Source organism: Rattus norvegicus, chromosome 12 (genome assembly GCF_036323735.1).
Source record: "Rattus norvegicus strain BN/NHsdMcwi chromosome 12, GRCr8, whole genome shotgun sequence".
NCBI lineage: Eukaryota > Metazoa > Chordata > Mammalia > Rodentia > Muridae > Rattus > Rattus norvegicus.
In genome coordinates this window covers 22,077,149-22,101,686 of record NC_086030.1, presented here as the reverse complement: position 1 = coordinate 22,101,686, position 24,538 = coordinate 22,077,149, and the positions used below count along the sequence as shown (strand labels likewise).

At 43.7% G+C, this 24,538-nt stretch overlaps 1 protein-coding gene and 1 pseudogene across 5 annotated transcripts; both read right to left on the bottom strand.

Moving 5' to 3' along the window:
• Positions 1–297: 297 nt before the first annotated feature.
• On the bottom strand, positions 298–21,368 carry Zkscan1 (zinc finger with KRAB and SCAN domains 1). 5 transcript variants are annotated; one of them, XR_005491663.2, is made up of 7 exons: positions 21,212–21,368; positions 13,770–14,269; positions 13,215–13,365; positions 10,536–10,627; positions 10,114–10,240; positions 4,129–7,187; positions 298–2,375 (listed from the first exon to the last, which is right to left on the bottom strand). XR_005491663.2 is itself a non-coding variant. In NM_001025760.1 (6 exons), the coding sequence occupies exons 2-6, from the start codon at positions 14,193–14,195 to the stop codon at positions 6,295–6,297; spliced, it is 1,689 nt and encodes a 562-aa protein (NP_001020931.1). In that variant the 5' UTR covers positions 14,196–14,269; positions 21,212–21,322; the 3' UTR covers positions 5,026–6,294. The 5 variants fall into 5 exon arrangements, 3 of the variants coding, with proteins under 3 accessions (XP_038945625.1, XP_038945624.1, NP_001020931.1); XR_005491664.2 differs by having other exon boundaries at positions 5,366–7,187; NM_001025760.1 differs by lacking the exon at positions 298–2,375 and having other exon boundaries at positions 5,026–7,187; positions 21,212–21,322.
• Positions 21,369–23,416: 2,048 nt separating this feature from the next.
• On the bottom strand, positions 23,417–24,444 carry Rpl34-ps3 (ribosomal protein L34, pseudogene 3; annotated as a pseudogene).
• Between the last annotated feature and the right edge of the window lie 94 nt (positions 24,445–24,538).

Here is a 24,538-nt window from a genome sequence, read left to right as displayed (position 1 = left end):
CCCGATGTTCTTGCCTCTACTGCTGCAGTGCTCAGATTACAGGTGTGTGCCACCATAGCTGTTGTACATGGTACTGGGGATAGAACTCTGAATTAAGGCAAGCACTCAATCAACTTCACTACCTGCTCAGTCTTCCATTTCTCTTTTGAAAGTTTAGATCTCAACAATGCTTCAACTTACCTTCAAAGAGTTCCCTAGCTTTAAGGACAACAAAGGAAAAAATCAAAGACCCACTTTTTCTCCTAAACCCATTTAGTAAAAGGAACCTTTTGTAGAAAAATGAGGATTTAAAACAAATTCCATTTAAAAATTATTTATTGAACATCTACTGAGCATCTGGACTCTTCAGAGGCTGGTCAAATCAAGGATCCACTTTTTAACAGCAATGATTTAATCCTGCTGGCATACAAAGTTTCTTCTTTGGGTCTAATTTATTCTAATATATGCTGTGAATGGATGAAACAGGATGGTTTATCTAGCCTATGAACAAAAAGACAGTGCCTGAGTTAACTATATAAATTTAGGCTTATCATCACGGACCTGCTTGCAATAATCTTTAACTGAAAGTTTATAAAAATACACTCAATTTAAAATTTTGCTTGCACAACCACCCTAACCCTTAACACTGGTACTCTTAGGACAAGATTTTTCTATTTAATCACAATCTTCCTCCATTGAGGAAGTAAGAACTTTTGGGGCAGGCAGTGCTAGAGATTGCACCCGAGGGACTTGCATGCTAGGCAATCGCTCCACTCCTGAGCCACACATCATACCCCACCCTCTAGCGTACCCCTAATCCCTCACCAGGGTATTCTAGGCAAGAGCTGCACCACATGCTGGGGTCACTCACATTCATGGGGTGCTCTATGTAAATGCACCCCTCACTGAGGGATTCCAGGTTAAGTCTCACTCCCAGTCCAGCTGGGGTAGACTGGAAGCTTCAAGTTGTTACCAATTAAATGGAGAGGAAGGTAAGCAAGTACCCCCCCAACCCCCCACCAACCTTCTCTGGCCTCAGCACTTTCTTAGCAGACCATGAGGTTGCTAGACCTTACTTGACTATTCTCTTGTAACATATATGGAGATTACAGGATAAATGAGACTCAGTGTGATTGGTTGTCCTTTTGTGGGCCAAAAGGATTCAGCCCCAAACTGGAATGAAATCCAAGTTTTGGTCCAGCCTCTTCTAATCCTTCACAAACCTCATGAGTGCTTGTGTACAGAGACCACTTTAAGGATCAATTAAGTTGGCTAATGATCAAGTGATTTGAGTCAGTTCAATTGAGTCAGTTTTTTGTAATGGGGTGTATCACAACCTCCCAGATTAAACAAAAACAAAAAATCAATTCTTAATTTCACAGAAGACTGTGACTTTTCATTTGGAACCACAGCTTAGAACTGAGCAACCTTCACTGTCATTTTGCTGTTTAGAATATTATAGAAAAACATGGGATTGGGGATATCAACTAGGAAACAGAACCAGATAATAAAAAACTACTAGGATATTAGTATTATGGGATATCAAAACGATTTCCAAAACTCAATGTTTGACCTGCAGTACTGGTGATGGCTTACCTTACCTATAACTTCAAGTTTGTTTTACAAAGTTTTAAGACAGGTATTTTCAGACATTAAACAGAATATGAATAGCAAAATAAGTGACTTCTTTAAAACTTACAGTAGTGTTTTCATACTAAGAGCAAAGCCTAGAGCTATGTTAGGAAAACTTTTCCAACAATGCTTGTCTCCAGTAGTAGATGAAATCAAAATCTACTGATTTCTATGAAGCGATCTATTTATATCATTTAAGTTTGCCTCTCTGGTTCTATATTTCATACAATTCATAGGCCTTTGTTTCCCTAATGGGAAATACCTGCACATTTCCATTTCTTTGGAGAAAGGCCGGCTGTGAAATCATGTTTCAGCCTCCTAAATGCTGGGATTAAAGGAATGTACTACCATGCCTGGCTCCCTTACAGCTATACACATAGGTATGTGGGGTTTTTTGTTTAACAGGTTTTGTTTTTGATAGGATCTCTTGAAGTTCAGGCTGGTCTCAAACTTGCTGTCACAGAGGATGATCCCAAACTCCCGATCTTCTTGCCTCTACTTCCCAAGTCCTGGGATCACAGGCATGTGCCACCACATCCTTTTGGTGCAGTGCAGGGATGGAACCACACCCTTAGTCCTTCTTCATACAGACTTCTTAGGGTTGCTCATAGTGGGACACAGAAAAGGGCTCTGTGGCAAGTTTGCTGTCTTGAGTGTCTCAGCATTGTCACTCCAGTGACGGAATGAGTCTTCCATGAGGACGGCAAGATGAGCCTGATGAAGTTCCCTTTCGATAAACAGATCAGCATTGCCTACTGGAATGCCTATTGGGAATAAAGTTGGCAATTCTAAGTAAAATCTTAAATCAACAAACATTCACAGCTATGAATCTTCAAACACTATCTCTTCAGTATAAATGGACCAGAGACTGGCAGCAGAGAAAGCAAAGACAGAGCAAACGTAAATCTTGCAACGCTTTGCAAACTCTGAGATTGCTCCCCTTCTCTGCAAGACCTTGTGTTTCCTGTGGACTGAGTCCCTATTTGTCTAAGCATAGAGGATTTATGAGTGGGAAAACAACGATGGTACCATGGTTCACAGAATCTGGGCAGACAAGCCTTTCTGGTATACTTCCTATCCTCTGTTGATTATAGATTTCCCCCAAATATACTAACAATGGAGAAGACCCTCAGTACACCTCCAAGCCAGGGCCCGCCCATTCCCTTTGATTGACAGAGACCAGGCAGCTTGGAAGGGGCACTTTAGTGTTCTACTGAGCTCTTTTTTTTTTTTTTAAAAGAAGATATATTTATATTTATATGAGTACACTGTAGCTGTCTTCAGACACACCAGAAGAGGGCATCAGATCCTATTACAGATGGTTGTGAACCACCATATAGGTGCTGGGAATTGAACTCAGGACCCCTGGAAGAGCAGTGCTCTTAACTACTGAGCCATCTCTCCAGCCCTACTGAGCTCTTTTCACAGACTTTTCTTGATTCAACCTAAGTAGTTTCCTCCCCACCGCTAGTTCTGAGACCTAATCATGTTTATAACCACGGCTTCTTAGTTACTCCAAAACTTCACTTTCTCCCCGCTCCCTGGTGGTTGGTTCTGTTCAACAGGCTGAACAGGAATAGAAAGAACGACAGGAGGGGTGAAGTACCAAAACACACTGACATTATGGCCTTACAAAATACATTGAGGTACTCAATGTTTACAGTTTGTAAAAGTTGTGTTTTTACTGTTTCTTTAGCATTCCCACACTGGGGTTCTCCTGTGGAGCCTCTGGAGTTAAGACTGAGCTCTCCTGGCAGTTTATGGAACTTACTGCATGACTGGGACAGACCAAGGGAACTTCCTGTCCAAAGCAATGAGTACTATGAAGTTGGCCTCACAGTTTATTTACAGTGTAACCTTTGCCAGATGTCACTCAGACCAGAAACTTTCTGGTGTAAGGCATGGACTGTCCCATATATTCAACATGTCTCTCTACACACATTTAACAATCTCACGTTTATGCCTTTAATATCAAGTGCTTTACATATAAAGTTATCTCACACATATATGCTTAGCCTTGCCTGCCAGGCTGGAGTAGAAAGGTCACAACTTGAAGAATCTGACTTTTGTCATAAAGTACATTTAAAGTCTTAAAAGTCCCATCATGTCAACTGGCATGTTGATGGTTAACTAGTAAGCACTTAGCTGTTAACTAGCTTGAACACTAACCATGATGCAGTGACACTGCTGAGAATCTAAGAAATTTGGGTAACCACCTATAGTCTGCTTTCTAAGTAAAATGTATCTTCAGATGGCTGCCTCCAGGACTGCGTCCCTGAAAGATCTGAAGCCATCCCAGTGACTATCTAATAGATGTCCCCCAAAAATGGGAATCAAATGAGGGTTAGGAGCACAAGTCTGTCTTAATTTCACTTAAGAGCAAAGACTAATGGCTGAAGTGTGATCAGCGTGTAGTTAACTGTGTATAAGCAGCCAAGAGGGAAATGACCAAAGTTCTTTCTTGGGATCAAAGCCAGTGTCTGGATGAGCTCCTGGAGTCCTGTATCTTTCAGTTACCTTTTATTTTTCTAGCAGGCCAGAACTCTCCCACAAAAGTCCACCATTACCATGACTCAGTCCTGTAAGAAGAACCTTAAAGCATCTCTCTGCCTTCACCTCACCCCAGAAAGCGAGTCGGGCACAATCTTCAGAGTAGCTCTGCCAATTTTCAGCTGGGTGGACAGAGTACTCACAGGCAGCACTGAGCAAACAGCTCAGACTGGTCTAAGAAATAGTCAAACAGGGACCGGTGATTGCTTGTAGGATTCTAGTTTGACCTGGAGCAGAGGCCACAGGCGGCAACCTGATGAGACCTGCTGCTATTGTGTCTCACTGACTTTTGCTGCTGGTCAGTGAACAACTGGTGTCAAGATGATTTTAGTTGTTTCTTGAGGGGAAATCTCAAACCGTATGTGGGGCATCCACGTCAATAGTCTTCAAGTTTGTCTTTAGCTTATGTTTCTAGGGTTCTGTAGGGCTGTCCACACTATCTCAATGCTTTCTTGAATAAAGCTGTCTTCTCAAGCCCCCAACTCCTGCATAGTGTATGATACTTGGGGGTCTCCTGTATGTATTATGTCTCCATCAAGAGCTTCTGGGAAGCCACCTGCAGAGATGATAGGAAAGACTAAAATCCCCTAACCTCACTTCCTCACATCAGTCTTTCATGAGAAATAGAAAAGACATTGTGTGCTATTGTGTGGTTGACACAACCAACCATACCAGTGTGGTGGTGAACTTTTTACAGCAACAGGACATCTTCAGCTATTGACAGCTAATGATGACAGATGCTTCTGTAAGTTTATGGTTAAATGTGGGGGGAAAATGCTTCCTTTAACTTTCCCTATCTCTGAGAAATAAACAAATTACCACCCCCCCCCAAATCAAATGAAAGAACAACAAAAACCCATCACATCTTTTGAACAGCATTAGCTAAGTTTTGAACAACTCAGCAAGTGCTCAAAACACCACTATTCAGCAGCTGACTGAAAAGAACTCTGGCCAGGAACAAGATCTTTGCCGTGGAATGATGTCATACAAACAAAACTTTATAGTTAGTGTTCACGGTTTTCTTCTGTGAGTGGACGACAGGAAGCGTTTCTGACATTCTGTGGCATCTGCTTGCTGATCCACATTTGCAGTCTCTGCAGGTGGTTAACCAAGCTTCTGCTTATTTGGGACAAAAATAACACTGACCTAGGATACGGTACAGTATGGCCTATAGGTCTGGAGGTACCACAGTTCAGGTACTCACATGATTCACAGACTCCAGCACAAATATGATAGTCCTGTTAGAAGTCCATCAGGAGTGCCTTGTGTGTGTTCAGTACGACATCCAGTGCTGTGCTGTCAGGAACAGAACTATATTTCTTCACAACTGAAGCATCTTTTTTGGGGGAGGTGGTGGTGACTGATAAAAGCTTCCAACACTGAACTATGAAGGATTAAAAGATGCCATACAATCAAGTGCTAATTTGTGGAGAGTGCATTTAGGAGTGCTAGAGTGCTTTAGGGATGTTGAAGAGGAAGAGAAGCATCTTGAATTGCTATTCCCGCAGGTAGGACTGATCTCACTGATGAGTGCAGGGCTCTCCATATTTGTTACAGTCCTTGGAACTACAAACTGGTACATATGCCCTCTTTCAGAAAGAGATAGAAATCTTTGGTTTGATTCTGACCAGCACAGTCCTAGATTTCTATAGCTTTGGCAGGCTACCAGTGATCGGATATACAACCTTCTGGATATATACCTTGCTTGAGCAGCATGTCCCAATGTAGTTTTTGTATCAACTATCTCTCTTCATTGAGAAATAACAGGCTTGTTTGCAGCAAGTGGCTTCTTAACTTCAGTTTAATATTCACAGAGCTAATCTTGACTCATCAACTACATGGTGTGGTTGCTGGGAAGCAAATCTTAAAGTTATACCCATTACTAGAAAGCTTGACGTTTTACACACATTGTGTGTGCACTTTTATCTTGAGTGGAAGAACACCCACAAGACCAGCTTTCCCTTGCAAGGACTATAAGAATTACAGGACACTGTTGATGTACTTCTCAGGGATCCTGAAGTGTGACTTCTCAAACAATTGGATGGTGCTATTACTTTTCCCTCAATGGGCACGTAGGTCTGACATAATTCCAGAAACAAAAGGGGGGAAATGGCTTGATGACACACTCCTGCTTTACACACAACTTTTCAGGAATGCTCCAAAGGTATCCAGAGAGGCTGGGCTGTATTCTGATGCTCTTTCTCTGGCATGGATTCTATGGTGCAGTGTGAGGGTTGAGCTTCGGGTGAAGGCCTTGCCACACTTAGTGCACTTGTAGGGCTTTTCTCGGGTATGAATTCTCCGGTGCAAAATAAGGTATGAGTTTCGGTTGAAAGCTTTTCCACATTCACTACATTCATAGGGCTTCTCCCCCGTATGGATTCTCTGGTGCTTCGTGAGGTCTGAGCTCTGGCTGAAGGCTTTGCCACACTCATTACATTCGTAGGGCTTCTCTCCAGAGTGGATGCGCTGGTGCAGGATAAGATTCGAGCTATGACTGAAGGCTTTGCCACACTCGTTACATTCATGCGGTTTCTCTCCTGTGTGGATTCGCTGATGTAGGACAAGGTTTGAATTGAGACTGAAGGCTTTCCCACACTCATTACATTCGTAGGGTTTCTCTCCAGTGTGGATGATTTTATGGCGGATAAGGCTTGAGCTTCTTGTGAAACATTTCCCACACTCATCACATCTATGAGTCTTTGCTCCTGATGGAATCTCCTCGGGAGTATTATTAAAGTTTGCACTCAGGCTGAAGCTTCTTCCCAAACCTTTACCCTTCTCCCTTGGGCCCCTCTCTCCTGTGGTGGGCTTCTTTTCCTTGGCTGTAGGTGGCCCAGGGGCTTTCTTCTCTTTGCCAGTTTTCTCTTCAGGATTTTTCTGTTGCCTTTCAATTACTCTGCCCTGCTGTTCCCGCTTCTCTCCAAACTCTTTCTGGAATCTTCCTGCTATCTCCCCGTGTGAGGTGGAATCTCCTTTGACTTCAGCTTTTGAGGTTGACTCACTTCCATTCCTGTTCTCAGAACCTGACATGATAAACAGAAAATACAAATTGCATCATTTTCTTCTAAATGCAGGTGTTCACACGGTGACATTTACTATGAAGCTTCTATATTCCTGGGAGAATGCCCTTCATAGTATTAAAGATAAAAGCAGAAAAGGGGAAAAATTTAACAACACCAGGAAGAGCTGGAATGGAGGTGGAAAAAAATATCATGGTATTGGTAAAGAGTACAAAGAAGGCCAGGCAGAGGGGTGCATTCAGAGTGGAGCACACCTAGCATTCAATAGTTGAGGCAGGAGAATCATTAGTGATGGACCAGTTGGGGCTACATAGTGAGACCTATCTCAAAAGAAAACAAGAGTGAAAAGAATTTGAATAAACAGGCAGTGGGGACTTGAAAAAAGAAAGTTACGGAAGGAGAGGATAAGGAATTAAGAGGCTTCAGGGATTGTTCTATTATGTGGTCAATTGATAACTAATTAGAAAGAAAACATATTTAACAAGTCATAGCTTGGCATTGTGGTGCATGCCTCTAATCATAATACTCTGGAGGCAGAAGCAGGGAGATCTCCTGAGTTCAAAGCCAGCCCATTCTATATGGAGTTCCAGGAAAGCCTGGGCTTCATAGAGAGACTGTGTCAAGGAAAAAAAAAAACAAACCAGTCTCACTGAAGGATTAACTCCAGCATGTAAGGAACAGGCAAGCAGATCTCCATTCAAGACCAGCCAGAGCTACACAACAAGACCTTGTTACAAAAATAAATGCAATAAGAAATAAGTCATGTTGCATTTCCAGCAAATACTTGTACATCTTACAAAAAGATAATGGGCAAGTCATTCTGAGGAATTGGTTAGTGCTGTTAGCAGAAGGAAGGAAAAGCAGACATTCCCAGTTCTGTCATATTTTATCAACAAGGGCATAGTTAGCAGGTTAACATGGAACCCTGCACCTGGTAGATTATAGGGCCCTTGACACAGGAAGCAGTTTTCTTTCACCAGGAACAGCACAAAGCTACCAGAGCTCATGTAACAGGGAAGGGACGAAGGAGCTACCTGGGGATTCACTACCAAAAATAGACATCATTTTCATCAACTGACAGTTGAGGCTCACAGGAAAGAAACAATCCCTGAGACTGTAATCAGAAGTACCAGCAAACATTTTACAATGTAGTTAAGTCTCTGCATTTTAGCAACCAGCATATTACCAAATTATTACTGAAATTTAAATTTTACCATACATTGCTATACCCCATGTGTCACTATTGAAGAAAACAAAACAAAACCAACCCAAACCTCCTGGGCGTGGTGGCACACACCTTTGACCTCAAGTGCTTGGGAGCCAAAGGCAGTTGGACCTCAGTGAGTTCAAGGCCAGCCTGGTTTACAAAAGAAGTTCCAGGATAGTCAGAGCTACAGAGAGAAACCTACTTTCTAAAACAAACAAATAAACAAAATCCAACAATTAAAAAAGATTTTTTGTGTGTATGGGTGTTTTGCCTGCAGAGGTCAGAGAAGGGCACTGGATCTCCTGGATCTGGAGTTAAAGGTGGTTGTAAGATACCAAATTGGTGTTGGCAAATGGACATGGGTCCTCTGGCAGAGCAGTCAGTGCTCTTCACTACTGAGCCGTCTCTCATGCCCCGAAACAAAATCTTGAAATATTTATTTATTATTTGTGAGTGTGTGTGTGTGTGTGTGTGTGTGTGTGTGTGTGTGTGTGTGTGTGTGTGTGAACCATGATGCATGTGTGGAGGCTAGAATACAACCTATGAGACTAAACTCCCTCCTTTCAATGCATGGGTCCTGGGGACAAACTGGTTGCTAGGCTTGGCAGCAAGTGTCCATATCTACTAAGCCACCTCACTGGCCCTGCGTTTTGCTTTTAAGTGACAACTCTGGGAGGGTCTGCGCCACCCTGTTTAGTGGGCTCGTGACTGTGTGACTAGAGGAACAGGCAGTGGTAAAAGTAGCTCATCTTTGACTTAGGGATGGGGTCATCATGGCCACTGGGCCAACTGCAGAGAGGACAGGGCTGCTCTACTTCTTCTGAATTCCAAACAAAGGTCCTTGACCAGCCGGACAATTCCTAAGAGTGTTTATTTCATGTTTCTTTCCCCCTTCAAAGGTTATAGCAGTGACAGCTTAGAAGTGAAGACCAGTTCTTAATTTCTATTCAATATAAAGCACAAGAACCCAAAAAACATCTTCCCCTTTATGTCAGTTTTTAAACCAAGACCCAGCTTCTTCATGCCCGCGTTGGCGTTGTTCATCCTCCCTCTGCCCACCCAAGGTGAAATTTTCTACTACTGCACACATCTTTGGGCTCCTTGGTGGCACTGTGTCCTAGGACTTAAGATCTAGGAGAGACCCATGCAACAGTTTCATTGGCTAGGTAGGACATTTTATCTAGCTGATGCCCTTTGAATTACTTCATTTTTCATAACACTCTCAGCACCAAGAGTTCTTCATAGAAGATCACCATTGGGTTTAGGCCTGGGAACCAAGTGCAAGGCTATGGAGTCACAAAGTGCACATTGAGCAATCTCTAACAGGATAAAGACAGACATCCAAGGATCAGGGATGTCTTGTTAGGTCTAGAACATGGTTTAAAAAAAGAAAGGCTGGAATTGGACTGGTGGTCAGTTTGCCTGGCTACCTCTACTAGAAGAAGGAGATTTCATCTGACAGAGAAGCTGAAATAGAATTCACCAGAACAGAAAGAATCCTCCCAGGTAACTGAATGGCTGGGGAACTGAGAGAGACTCAGAGCAGAAGAGCTGATTTCTGATTTCAGACAGCAGAAATTACCTAGAGATACCAAACCTTCCAAGAATCAGGGAGTTGGAGTGCTATGCCTTTGGAACTCAACAAACATAAATGTTTTCCCTTACTAACCAGCACAGAAGCAAAAAAAATCTTAGCAGACAGGAATTCTGCATTAGTCTTACCCTGGGAAAACACAGTTCCCAAATTCATCTGCCTGCTGTCCCTATTGAGATTCCTCCGAGCCAGGTTCTGACATCCCCATTCCTCCAGGATGAGGGACACGGCCATGTCCTCGATCTTCACCATTGCCTGAAATAACAGGAGATCCCCACACTCAGCTCCCTGCAATATCAGGGATAGTCCTACTGCCCAAACCTGAGGTCAAAGACAGAGCTGAGGGCAGGACTGTAGGACACTAGGAGAGAACACGTGACCAACCCTGATAGACTGAAGGGATTATGGTGGAAGAATCCTAACACTGAGGGGAGTGGGCTTTTCTGTGGGCTGGACACCAAGAGCAGGTGATCTGGTTGAGGCTCATGACAGATGCTCCAGCAAGGGGCAAATCCAGGGTCTCAGGAGGGAACAGGGGCCCATGGCTCACCTGGGAATCTGCGGTCAATAGTGCAGATGCCATCGCCTGGTCTCTGGGATTCCCCTCATGCTGAGGGGCAGGAACGTGGGTGGCAGGGAGAGCTGAGGAGGAGAAAGGGGCCGTGAGTAAAACCGGTTCTTCTCTGAGCCTCCCTCAGTGAAGAGCCTGGCATTCTCCCTCCTAGACTAGCACAGTCACTGCTTGATATTTAGCTACTTAAAAAGATAGCTCCAAGACTATAGTCGATAGGAAGGAAGACTTAGGCTGGAACTGCACAGAGCTCATAAAAGGGTCCTTAAAATCACCAGGTCTAAACTTTAGATGGAGAGAATGAGGCCCTGAAGCGGCCGATGACTGTACTGTCAGCTTGGAACGCTAGGTTACTCTTCTCAGCTGTAGGATCAGTAGCTGTGCATCTGGCTTGTACTTTACTGCAGTGCAGGGCAGCACGGGATGCAGACTCCCTTTTCTGCATATACTTGTGAACAACACACCTTCAAGCGCACAGGACACAGAGTAATAAGGAAGAGGGACCCTCATCCTTCTAAGTCCATTTCTGCCATTCTGACTCTTGTTCCGTTTGGCCACAGTGGCTGTTTGATAGAACACACACTGTTCAAATGTTGATGAGACGTGCGAATGTAGAAAGGTATGGGAAGCACACAAAAGGCAGCCGTAACACTGCATCTGACTACCAACTGCATGCAGTGAGTAAGGAGAATAAAGAAACCCAATGTAAAGTTAAAATGTCTCCTTTTCCTTCCTTTGCCAACCATCTTAGGTTTGGAAATGTTCCTGACAGACAGAGGATGGGTTGGAGCTGCCAAAGAGCACAGAGAGAGACTACTCGGTCTCTGCGCCTTCTGCCTGCTACTACCTGTGAGGCAAAAGACACAAGAACAAGACCCCAGTGCTTGGGCCTTCTCAGAGTTAGGAAACAAGATAGAAGACAAAGAGGAAACTGAGAAAGAATCCATTCAATAACAACTTTGAAAACAACAACTCTCTTTGCAGTATCTAAAACCATTTCCCTAGCTCCCTGAGCAACAATCTGGTGCTTAGATCCTGAATGTCCTCTCCAGCTGGCACCCAATGACACCACTGTAACTTATGCTTGTGGAGAAAGAAATCGACACGGGTGGAGTTAAACGTATACAGTGTACGTGTCTGCTGGCTGTCTTCCACGATGCCTGGGAGAGAGAATGCTACTTTAAGCTCTTCCCTAATATTCCTCTTCCAAATGACCTTGCAAATAGACAATGGTGAAGGAATATACTTTATCTTTTCTGTAACTCTTCAAGAAACTTAAAGAAAATAGACTCTGTGTGTGTGTGTGTGTGTGTGTGTGTGTGTGTGTGTGTGTGTGTGTGTTGCACAGATGTGAGTAGTCTGACGTAGGTGAACTCTGGTCCCCTAAGAATAGCAAGATCTCAATTGCTAAGTCTTTTGGCAATTGTTCCGATATGCTGTCTACTTGCTTTATTTTAAATTCTGATGAAATTATTGTCTATTTCTATAAAGTGGTTGGGGAACCAACCTAATGCAACAGATTTTTATAGAAATAACCCAAACTAGTACTCTTTTCATTTCCTCAGTCTAAAAGGAGAATCATTCTCATTCTTTTCCCTTTCAAAGATTGAAAAGAATGGTATGAAATATTTTATGCCAGGAGGTGGTGGCACATACCTTTATTCCCAGCACTTGGGAGGTAGAGGCGAGGTGAATCTCTGAGTTCAAGGCCAGCCTGGTCTACAGAGTGAGTTCCAGGACAGCCAGGGATATACAGACTCTGTCTTGAAAAAAACCCAAAACCAAATATACATATGAAGTCTTCAGAAAGACTTATGACCCCTACCAAAAATGATTTAAGAAATGCTAACTCAAGTGTTTCAAAACCCAGGCTGGAAGCTAGGCCTGGTGGTACTCACCTATAATCCTAGTACTCAGGAAGCCGAGACAGGAAAGACTGAGTTTGAAGCCAGCCTTGGACTATCTGTATACCAAGATCTTGTCTCAAAACAAACCATTCAAGCTAGAAATAATTACCACTTTTTCTGATTCCCTCCACTCAGAACTCTGCTGGACATCTGGACTGCACACAACTTAACACGTGCTATAATGTTCAGTGAGTACACAGTGCACAGTTCACTCACCTCTGTCCTAAGCACTCAGTCTAGGATTGCTCTGTGAGCAGATAACCGAACAAGCATGCTGCTTTGTGGAGTTAGCTGGTGACACAGAACGAGAAACCTCTACCTTGGATCATTTACTTCCCCACCTTTTTTTGGAAGAATGGGGTAAGGTCTCATCCCTTCACTGACCTGGGCTGCCTGTACTGACCTCAAACTTGCTGTGTGGGTAAGGATGACCCTGAAATCCCGAACCTCCTATCACCAGTCCTGAGTGTTCCAAGTGTGGACCACACTTGCCTTTTTGGTTTGCTTTTGAGTCAGGGCCTCACTAAGTGGCCATGGCTATCCTGGAACTCACTATGCACACTCAGCTGTCCTTGAAGTCAAGAGACTCACCTGCTTCTGCCTCCAGAATGCTGGGATCAGAGGAGTGTATCACCGTGCCTCACTTTATGCAGTGCTGGGATTGAACCTAGAGCCTCATGCAAGATTCTCTACCAACTAAGCCGCCTCTAACCTGAACATTTCTTTTTCACAAGTGAACGCAGCTTCTTACCTCGGGGTGATAAGAGACGAGGCTTTCTAGACGAATGCTTGAAATGAGACTGGGCAGCTTCATGATGGTCGAAGCTTGAGGACTCCTGAACTGGATCCAGAGGCACCACACCCCTGGCAAGCATCTCAGGCCCATGAACTTGACCTGGGACCTGAGGGGGGAAATGGATAAAACTTGTGATTGGCCTTGCACTCACAATCCTCCTGCTCTAGCATCTCAAGTGCTAGCATTAAAGGTATGAAGCACTATGTCTGGCCTAGCAAATCACTTTTAAAACAGAAATTAGAAGAATTAAAGAAAAGCCTCTAAGTATCCAGTGGATGCTGAAAAGAGGAGCCCCCACCCCTTCATCCTTCCTATGGTCGGCCACTGAACCCTGAGCCTCACAGATGCTATCTACACACATGCTCTAGAATGGAGTGAGTCACACTGCCAAGCTCCCAGAAGTCTTTGAGAGTCCAGGAGAGCAATAGGCAAGGTCAACTGCTCCAAACACTCCCCTCTGAGCCTACCCCTAAGTCTTCTTACACATACCGGTGCTATCCCTTTTCTCACCTGCTGTCCTGACAGATCAAGTTCCAAGTCTTCCAGAAGAGTCACGGCCTCTTCTCCACTGTCAGGCCGGTACTCCTGCAGCCACACTTGCAGCTCTTTGGGCAGGATGGACAGGAACTGCTCCAGTACCAACAGCTCCAAGATCTGTTCCTTGGTGTTGACTTCTGGTCGAAGCCACTGATGACAAAGTTCCTTTAGTCGATTTAGAGCTTCTCGAGGCCCAAAAGTGTTCTGGTAACAGAAGCGCCTGAACCGTTGGCGGAACACCTCTGGGTCGGGTGGTGGCGTCTCCTGAAGGCTAGCGTCCTGCCCCCACATGTGGTCTTCCTCGTCTTCTTCTTCTACCTTCACAATGACTATACCATCTTTCTCCTGTGCAGCCTGTGGGGATAGACCCGTGGCTTCCCTTGACTCAGCAGTCATCATTTAGGTGGAGTCCAACAGGGTCAGGCTGCAGTTTCTGTCCTAGCAACTATCTTCTATTGGTTTCTGCACTGTTCCTAAAGTTAAAAAAAAGAAAAAAAAAGTGGTAAGACTTAATAAAAATTAACCAGGAAGTAGAGAAAAGTGGGTCCCTGGGCTCAAAGGCCTGCCAGTCTAGCACTCTGGGTGAACTCTAGGCTAGTGGGAGACAGAGGTAGACAGTGTGTGCACATATGGGGCACGTACAGTGACCCGTGCTAATCTTTCATATAAGGGTGCACATTAAGACACTAAGAATGCCTCTAAAAATAAAGGAAAAAACACCACAGAGCTGCACTAGCCTTGATGTCACTTCTAGTATTAACTTGGAACTAAGGGGCTGGAGAGATGTCTCTGTAGTTAAGAGCACCTGCTGTGCCATCATGAAGACTGGCTTTAAAATATGGCACCCATATCATAAGATGAGTCATATGTATCTGACATACATATGAACAACAGCAGGCACAAATAAGTAAGCCTTTAAAGAAACAAACTTGAGGGCTGGAGAGATGGCTTAGAGGTTAAGAGCACTGACTGCTTTTCCAGAGGTCCTGAGTTCAATTCCCAGCAACCACATGGTGGCTCATAAACATCTGCAATGAGATCTGGTGCCCTCTTCTGGCCTGCAGGGGTATAGACAGGCAGAAAGCTGTATACATAATCAATCTTAAAAAACAAAAAACAAAAACCCTTGGAACTATTTTCTAGCTCATTTAAAATTTTTTTCAAATGAAGAATGTCAATGGAACTTTGTCTTTATTTTTAACACACACTCTCACACACATGTGCTACAGTACATGTGTGGAGGTTATAAGACTCCTCTACCATAAGTGTCCTGGACATCACTTAGGTTGTCAGGCTTGGTGGCAAGTACATTTACCTCCCTCAGACGTCAAACTGAAGTCTTTAATAATAGCAAACTCCAACTCCCTGGTTACTCTGCAAAGACTGGTTAGGATTTTTTGAAACTTTAAATGTTCCATGACTCTTTAAATCTTATACTGGAGGGACTGGTAAGATGGCTCTGTGGTCAAAGCTCTAATTGCCAAGCCTGAGGATACACTTGTTAGGGGTACTGTGGTTGTATCGGTCTCCTCTACTATTAAAAAGTAGGGACAATTATGTGGTTTACAATCCCTACCGCCATGTTTGTTTTAACACTCTCCAAAGTATTCAATAACTATTAGTTGAATCAGGTTTTAGAAAATCACAGAAAATGGAAATAGACTTGTGGAAATTTGAATTTGGTAACGGATACCTAGCATGGAGCGCGACTCATGAACTGCCGAGCACAGTAACCGTCATTCTCCCGTCTGAACCTACCGGTCTTTGGAAGCAGTGGTTTACAGCCACCCGAGCCAAGCGTCCTGGGCCAGCAAGATGGCTCAGTGGGTAAAGGCAGTTGATGGCAAGTAAGCCTGATGATCTAAGTAGAACCCTGGGAGCTGCATGGTGGAAAGAACAGATTCCTGAAAGCTGTTCTCTGACCTGTACTCCACACACTCACCTGCCTGCACACAAATAAACTAACATGACTTAAAAAAATTGAAAAGGGGGTTGGGGATTTAGCTCAGTGGTAGAGCGCTTGCCTAGCAAGCGCAAGGCCCTGGGTTCGGTCCCCAGCTCCGAAAAAAAAAAAGTTTTGGTTTCTTTAAAAAACAGAAATATTGGGGCTGGAGAGATGGCTCAGTGGTTAAGAGTTCAATTCCCAGCAACCACATGGTGACTCACAACCATCTATAGTGAGATCTGGTGCCCTCTTCTGGCCTGTAGGCATGCATGCAGGCAGAATACTGTATGCATAATAAATCTTAAAGACAAACACAAAAGCAGAAATATTATGAGGATGATTTTCTTTTTAATCCCAGGTATGGAATATGGGGCCAGAACAGGTGTGATATTTTCTGAGATGGTGTGGTGTTTGGAATTTTGGGGACCTTTCAGAGGTTTTATAAATGCTAGGAGACTGTGGATTGCTGCGGTTTGTTATCTAGTAATTCGCAACAAAGAAACAAGAAGAAAGTAGATATCCTGATAGTGACCATTGCTCCAGGGAACTCTATACCCCCAATCAGCGGGAAGTGGTCTAATGATAATTTTGTCCCCCTTCTCCTCTATTGTTTTGTTTTCTCTCCTAACCAGTGTTAGGGGTTGAAAGGGTGGAAGAGGTGTGAAAGAAAAAAGAACCCACCAAGTAGCCAAAGTCTAGCTACAGTAGTAATATACAAAACATCCAGAAAATAACAAGTATGCAAATTTTTGTGGGAGGTTTAAACAATTTTATTTGAAATTATATTTATGCGTACTCACACATGCACACACCACAGTGAGCTATGGGAGGTCAGAGGTCGACTTTTGAGATTTTCGTACCATGTAGGTCTGGAGGACCGAACTCGGGTTCAGCAGGCTAAGGCAGCAAGTACCTTTACCTGCTGAGCCAAGGTACTAGCTCTCAGTGGCGGTTCAGACAATCCCCATATGCTGTTTTGTTTTCAGTGGCTTCAGCTCAGCGGTGACTTCTTTCCATCCCAGTACACACACACACACACACACACACACACACACACACACACACACACACACACGGGTCAGTGCAACACTGTTTGAAGGTGATTCTGGTTTCCCTCAATTTACTGTCCACGAATCTGATACATACATTCAAGGGTTTCCACCATCAGGACACATTCCTCTATTCCAGCCCTGTGCATTCTTCCTGAGAGTGGTGAATTTACCTTATTTCTAACTGGAAATATCTGAACCCAAGCATGGGTCATGACCAAGGGACTTCACTCTTGCCATGGACTCCCATTACATTTATTAACTGTTGGTCAATGTTTTACTCACCCTTCACGATGCACATTGCCATTCTGATTAGTCTACCCTACACAGGAGATGAGGAGCCAAACTGTACATGTGGGGAGGACCACCCCTGCTATTTCAGTTCCCCCTCCACTCTCTTCTTGGAACAGTTGAGTAGCTCAGGGAGACATTCTTCTAGTATCTCACCTGGACGAGCTCAAATGAATACCTTGCCTTCTTTGACTCTTCCTCCTCATATATACTGAGTCTCCAAACCAGATTGAATTGAATTATTTTTTAAGACTGGTCTCCAATTCACTAGTGGTTGAGAATAATCTTTAGTTTCTAATTCTCCTACTTCCACCTCCTGAGTACTGAGATTACAGGAGTGAGCCATCGTCCATGTATGTAGTGCTGGGGATGGAACTCAGGGCTTCATGCATGCTAGAGGAGCGCTCTACCCACTGCTATATCCACAACATCCCGAGTAAAGCACCTTTGCTCATATTTACTGTCTAGTCTGGTATGGCTTCTTGGTTCTCTACCTCTATTCTCTCCCTACCTACCCTCAATCTACTAGCACTTTCTCCTAAAACTCCTAAAAAATTTACAGCCCAATCTGTGGTCTCCATTTCATTTCCACTTTCCCTTCAAGCTTCATTTCCCACCAACCTTTGCACTCCACAAACCCTTCCCCACTCAGGAAAATAACTCCAAACCCAGCACCTCAGTCATGCTCTGCCGTGAGTGCTCAAGAACATAAAAGGGAGAGTAAAAGCCAACATTGGCAGGTGCAAATAATACACTTAGCACTTCACTGGACCACATACCAACAAGTCTTAAGAGGGGCCTAGGATTACCATCTTGCTTTATAATGTTAAAACTGTAGTTACCAGACAGTAAATTATTTACCTAAGCTCTCAGAGCAAGTAAATGCTAGACCAGGACCCGAAACTAAACTGTCCTATCTCAGGGCAAGTTCTTTTTTTGTTTTTTATTTTTATTGGATATTTTCTATATCTACATTTCACGTTATCCGCTGTCCTGGTTTCCCCTCTGGAAACCCCCTATCTCATCCCCCACACCCTGCCTCCATGAGGGTGTTCCCCCTAATTTGTTTTTCTTTTCCCAGCATGAGTGTGGAAGCCAGAGGTTGACACTGGGTGTCTTTCTCAATTTCTCTGCACATTACCAAGGGAGTCTCTCACTTGAACCCAGAGCTTGCTGATTGAGTTAGGCTAGCTGGTCAGCTTGCTCTGGGGATCCTGTCTCCATTTTCTTAAGGCTGGGATTATAGGTGTGTGCCCCTCACTTGGCTTTTTCCATGGGTGCTGGGGATCCAAACCCAGATCCTCAAGTGTAGCAAACACTTCACCAACTGTGCTGTCCATCATATTATTACTGTAATTATTTTGTGGGGCCTGATGCATGCCTTTGAGCTACCCCCACCCCCGCCTAAACATTCTTATAAGAAAAATGTATGACAGAAAGATCAAAAGTTCAAGATCTGTTTAAATTATAAAGTGAGTTCAAGGCCAGCCTGAAGAACTTAGTGAGAACCTGTCTAAAATGAAATATGAGGTTCAGTAGCACAAACTTGTAATCCCGGCACTTGGGAGGTAGATGCAGGAAGACAGGAACTCACTGCCACCCTGGCCTATAAAAGATATCTTAAAAGCCAAAACCAAATCAAAACAACCAACAACAAAACCCCCAAACATCCACAAAATAAATACAAAATGCAAAAAAGGCCAGGGATGTCGTTCAGTGGCAGAGTACATGATGTCTAAGGTCTTGGCTTAAGTTAAACTTAACACTTGATTGAATTTACCAAGTTACTACCTTGGGTGTGTGTTCAATGTTTCTTACATTAAGCAAATTAACCTGAGACTGTAAAAAGTCTCTGGCATTTAGTAGGCACCGGGGAAGTCTTACTTAGTGATATAGCTCATCTGCAATGCAGCAAGACAGAACATACAAACAAGTCAGGTGTGGTGAAGCATGTCTGTATTCTGGGTACCTCAGAGGTGAAGGCAGGGGTATCTAGACTATAGGGTCAGCCTTGGGTACATGGTGAATTTGAGGCTTAACAGGACTACTTGAGGACAAAGAGATATAAAAAGGAAATTCAAGAGAAATAAGTGTGCATTACAATTTTCAGCCTGCTTAAAAGATGGAAATCTTAAACTTAAAAAAAGTGGAAGAAGGGGTTGGGGATTTAGCTCAGTGGTACAGCGCTTGCCTAGCAAGCGCAAGGCCCTGGGTTCGGTCCCCAGCTTCAAAAAAAAAAAAAAAAAAAAAAAAAAAAAAAGTGGAAGAAATACTGTAACAGCAAAGGCAGCATGAGCTGGAACAAATGAATTATGTCCCCTGCAAATAAGTCACACATCCCTCAGTGGTTTCCAGTATTCTTATTAGCAATGGAATAGGGACAGAGGAGAGGCAGAAAACCACCTTTGGGGTTCCTCTAAAACAAAACACATATCTCCTTTAGAAAAGATCACTGCCCAGCAACCAGACCTCACCAAAGGAAAAACAAATGACTTCTGACGAGAAAAGACTCCAGACTCCGGGCTCCAAGCATGGTTTATTTCAAAGGATGTTTTCTCAAAATCCAGTCTTTCTTCTGTGGCATAGTCTTGCAAGTTTAAATAAATGACTTTACTCCCCTCTTCAACAGAGAAACAAAATGCTTTATAATATGAAAAAGCTAGTCTTAAAAGATAGCTAGTGGCCTAGTATTGTGGCAAGTGCCTCTAATCCCAGCACTCTGGAAGAAGTGGCTGGAATTCCAAGGTCAGCCAGTACTAGAGAGACCCTATTTTTTTTTTTTTAAAGATATCTAAATATCAGTATCACCACAGAATGAAAAGCTAAGATTTAAGATTCAGTATGCTGGCCTGGTTGTATCTAGATAGAGTACAAAGCACTCCATTTGAAAAATTTCCAAACAGAGACATTAAGTAGAAATCAGCAAAAGATATCAGTATTTAGCAGCAGGCATTTCTGTAAGTTAACGAAGATGAACCTAAATAAAATAACAAGAAAGAATCTTGTGTAGTAATTGAAAGAGGACACAAACCCGAAAAAAAAAAAAATCCGGGTAAGTCTTCACTATAGTTCCCTTGTAATAAAAGTTATTTTCCCACAGTTGCCAGCTTTTCTAGTAACTTCACTTCTTGATGTGGTTACCATGAATTCTTCATAATGCCAACAAGTATTCATTGACTGCCTTCAATCTGCCTAGCACTGCCCTATACAATAAATGCTTTCTTTGGTCCCAGGCCATGGAACAGCCACTCTCTATAATCAAAGTGTGTGTGTGTGTGTGTGTGTGTGTGTGTGTGTGTGTGTGTGTGTGTGTGTCAAACTAAATGAGCTGTGCGTTCTTATTTATTTATAACTACTATTACATTTATCAACTCCACTCATTTCAAGTTTGAAGAGCCTTTTGGAGCAAAAGTAGTTAATTTTATGGATAATAAAACTGATACTTGGCAAACGCCTTATCTCATCTAAGGTCATTATGTTGATCAATCTCTTACTGGCCCAGTATGATTTCGCCCAGATACCCTTCACCTATCACCTATTGCAATGAAGCAAGGTAAACTAAAACTCCACCTAGTTTCCCAGATAGCATTTAAACAGGCTTAAACCAGCAAGAGCTTCTGAAACATTCCATAAAGCTGACAGCCGGCTGTTAATTTCAACTAGATCTTTTAACTACTGTCAAGCGTCCAACGCTTTCCGCTCAGCGCTGGGAGGTAGAGAGAGAAAAGCAGGTGATCTGGAAATGTTTGCGGAACCTCAAAACGCGTACAGAGCTCAAGGTCTTCTGCATCGTTCATTTCACGATCCTCAAGGACCCAGGACGCGCGGACCGGACCGGGGAAGCGACTGACAGCAATAAAACGAAAACCACACAAAACACTTTCCCCTGCAACTATAGCAAATGGCGATAGGAGGAGGGAGAGAAGAATCCAGACATGGGGATCACGTCCATTCGTGATCTTCTCCTCAGAAATGTTATACGAGGATGATGTCATGAAAGGGTTCCCCACTGACCCCAGGGATTCGAGCACCGCCGGGACCCCGCAGGGCTCCTTTCCAAGCCCCCCGGGTGGTCACACGGCCCACCCTCGCGGCCCGCCCGTCCTCCGAGAGTCCGCCATGAGACTCACCGTGAGTCTCCGGAGCGGCCTGGGGACGCCGGGCGACCAAGCACGGCTGACTCCCAGGTTCAACCCGGCCGAAGGGCACTGCACACCGACCTAGGCCCTCCCAACACCTCGCCACAGACACAATGAGTCACAAAGACCGGAAGTAGGTCAGCATCTCACCTTCCGGGACCTAGCTGAGCTTCCGGGTCCTCTCTAGGAACTTAGGAGGACTTTGCCTCTCGGTTTTCGAATCTCTTGCCGAGTCTTCCCACCCAACGCTTCCCCAATCCAAGAAGTCCCTGATCGCCTGTCTTCTGTTCCAGAGGTGACAGAGACATAGTGATTCTGTTCAGGGTGTTCAGTTTTTCCCTGATGTAGTGTTCTTCAGCTCTGTATTTGTTACTTTCTCCCCGTCTTTTCCATCTTGGGCAGTAATTACAGTTATTATCAAGCGATAATAATAGTAATCGTATGTCTGTGGTAGAGGAGCTGAAGTAAGGGTGTAGACAGAGGTAGATCAAAGCCAAGCCAGGGGTGGCTAGTTTCACAAATCAGCCCTGGTGAGGTGTGCCAATTGAGTGCATAGTGTTTCCAAATATTTGGCCGGTGGACAAAAAAACTATCTTTCGGTAAACAAGCTACTTACATGGGTTCCGAGCTTTGCTCAGGTAGATCATGCTATTATAGCAGTTTACAAGGGTTTTTCAGAATCACAGGCACTTTTTACCTTCAAGGCGTTTTCCTAGGCTACAACAACTACTGCCTTTATCTCTTTGCCTTGTGGGCAATGCAGAAATACGGCTCCATCTTATAGAAGGCTCTTCATCCAAGGCAAGTCCACAAGAGAGAGACCGTACAGCATGGGAGAGGTAATTTTATATAAAAAACACACAAAAAACTAAAAAGCAATTGCAGTGTTTTTTCATTTATTAATTAACTAATTCACTTTACATCCCAATATCAGCCCCCCTTTCCTGCCAGTGATAGGTTATTTCTCCGCCAGTGAAATAAGCCAATTCAAGCTAGATTATATTAATCAAAGGCAGGTTATTGGGAAGCTGTTCTCAGTCGAGTTCACTGACCCAAAGGATTGAGGCCAGGGGAGTCGCCATGGGGGGAGAGGGGACGGTGTGCAGAAAGAGAGAAAGGGCTCGAGCACAGAGACAGAAGGAGTCGGAGGAGAGGGAAAGGAAGAGGGAGAAGGAGGAGAGGGAGAGTTAAATGTCTAGATTATATAGGGAAGAGCCAAGGGAAAGTCAGTCCAGCCCTTGGGATGGAAAGTTCAAGGTTGGGGACAGGGTATCCCAGGTAGGGGTTGAGGTATGATAGAAGTTGGAGGTCAGGTCTGATTTGATATGTAAAATATTCATCTCAGTCCCTTGTCCTGGAGTCCAAAAGCAAACACCCAGTACTCGCTCATGCAAGTCACCCCCCACACACACACACACCCACCCACACACTTCCATTCCTCCTTCCCCTATCTGCAGTATTGTTAAAGGAAAATTTCACCCAACAAGGAGCTAGCCATTCACTTGGAGAAGTAGGAAAAACCTTTATTCATGTATGAACTAGAAACTAGGCTTCTGCTTTGAAGGGTCCAGTCCCCTTGGCAGTTTCTTATAGCTTTTTGTAGGTCAGGTAATGGGGTTGCCATCCCTGTCTTTGTGATAATCTTAGAGTGGACTAAGTCTCTTAATCATTAAAGGGAATTTAATTAGGCAAGTTTACAGGAACAGATAGCTAGGTAGGTAGATAATAACACACAGACATTTGGCAGGTAGCAGTAAACAGGTATACAATAAAATCTAAGGCATTTGCAAAGAACACATTTTGGCTGGTAAAGGATTTTTCTCTTGGCAAACAGAAATGGTATCTGCAACATGACCTTTGTCTGCTGTGACAAAATTCCTTTCAGGTAGCTTCTGGCAAGTGTTTGCTTTTCCCAGATAAGAAGTGAGGGCTTTTTTTTTTTTTTTTTATAAGCAAACAAAACTCCTCTAAGTAAAAGTTTAGCTCATGTACAGCTTTTAAGCTAAGAGTTTTGTTTGATTTTTGAGAGAAGGGCTTTTCTGTGTAGCCCTGGCTGTCCTGGAACTCATTCTGTAGACCAGGTTAGCCTGGAACCCACAGAGGTCCTCTTGCCTCTGCCTCCAAAGGACTGGGGTTAAAGGCATAAGATTTTTTTTTCCAAGTCTTGATTTTTATTAATTAAAAAAAGTTGCACATTTATTTTGCTTTCTGACTCTGTGCCAAAACTTTCACAACGATTTTCTGCTGCTCGATAAGGAAAGCCCGCTTGATCCTGTCACGGACACACTTGGGACACATGGAGCCACCATAGGCCCTGCTGACGCTTCTTTGTCTTAGATAATCTCATAAGGACTTTGGGTTTCACAGCACGAACTCCTCGCAGTCTGCCTGGGCATACGCCACATGCGGATTTAGGTGCTTTCCCAACCTTCTTGGTGTAAAGGTAAACAATCCTGTTGCCAGGGGTTCGAGACAGCCTAGTTTTGTTAGAGACTGTATTGTAGGAAAGCCTACGACGGTATGTCAAACGCTGGACCATCCTGAGTGCCGCTTTGGACGCGCTGGTTCGACCGAGGGCTTTCCGAAACTACGATCCGAGCACCCGCCCGGTATGCACCTCTCCTTGTCCCTCACCACTAACCCCAGCTACAGCACCGTCCCCGAGGGCGTCCCGCCTGCCTAACTCCTCGGATGGGTACGGATTGTAAACAGAAAAGCTACAGAGCATACAGAAGGCATAAGATTTTTATTAAGCCAGCATAGCATGCTGTTGGGTGTATATTCCTATCACTTATTATCCGTATCATTAAAGGAAACAGCAAAACAAAGTAAAATAGTGGCCCAAATCCCTCAACCTAATACAACTGCAATGAACAAAAGAAATCATTTTGGATTTATTTTATGTGTATGAGAGTTTTGCTGGAATGTACCTGTGCATGTCTACTATATGTGTCCCTGGTATCCATAGAGATCAGAAGAAGAAATCTAGATCCCATGAAACTAGAGTTACAGATAATTGTGAGCCACCATATAGGTGCTGGGATTCAAACCCAGGTCTTCGGTAAGAGTGCTGTTTTTAACCATGGAATCATCTCTGCAGTCCAATACATTGAATTTTTTTTTTTTGGAAGGTTTTGCCATGTAACCCAGGTTTGCCTGAAACTCAATTTCACCTCGATGTTGTTCCAGTTATGTAATAATTTTTCACATATATCCAGAAACCAAGAGTAAACTAAGTGCTGGGTTTTCTTTCTTTCTTTCTTTCTTTCTTTCTTTCTTTCTTTCTTTCTTTCTTTCTTTCTTTCTTTCTTTTTTGCA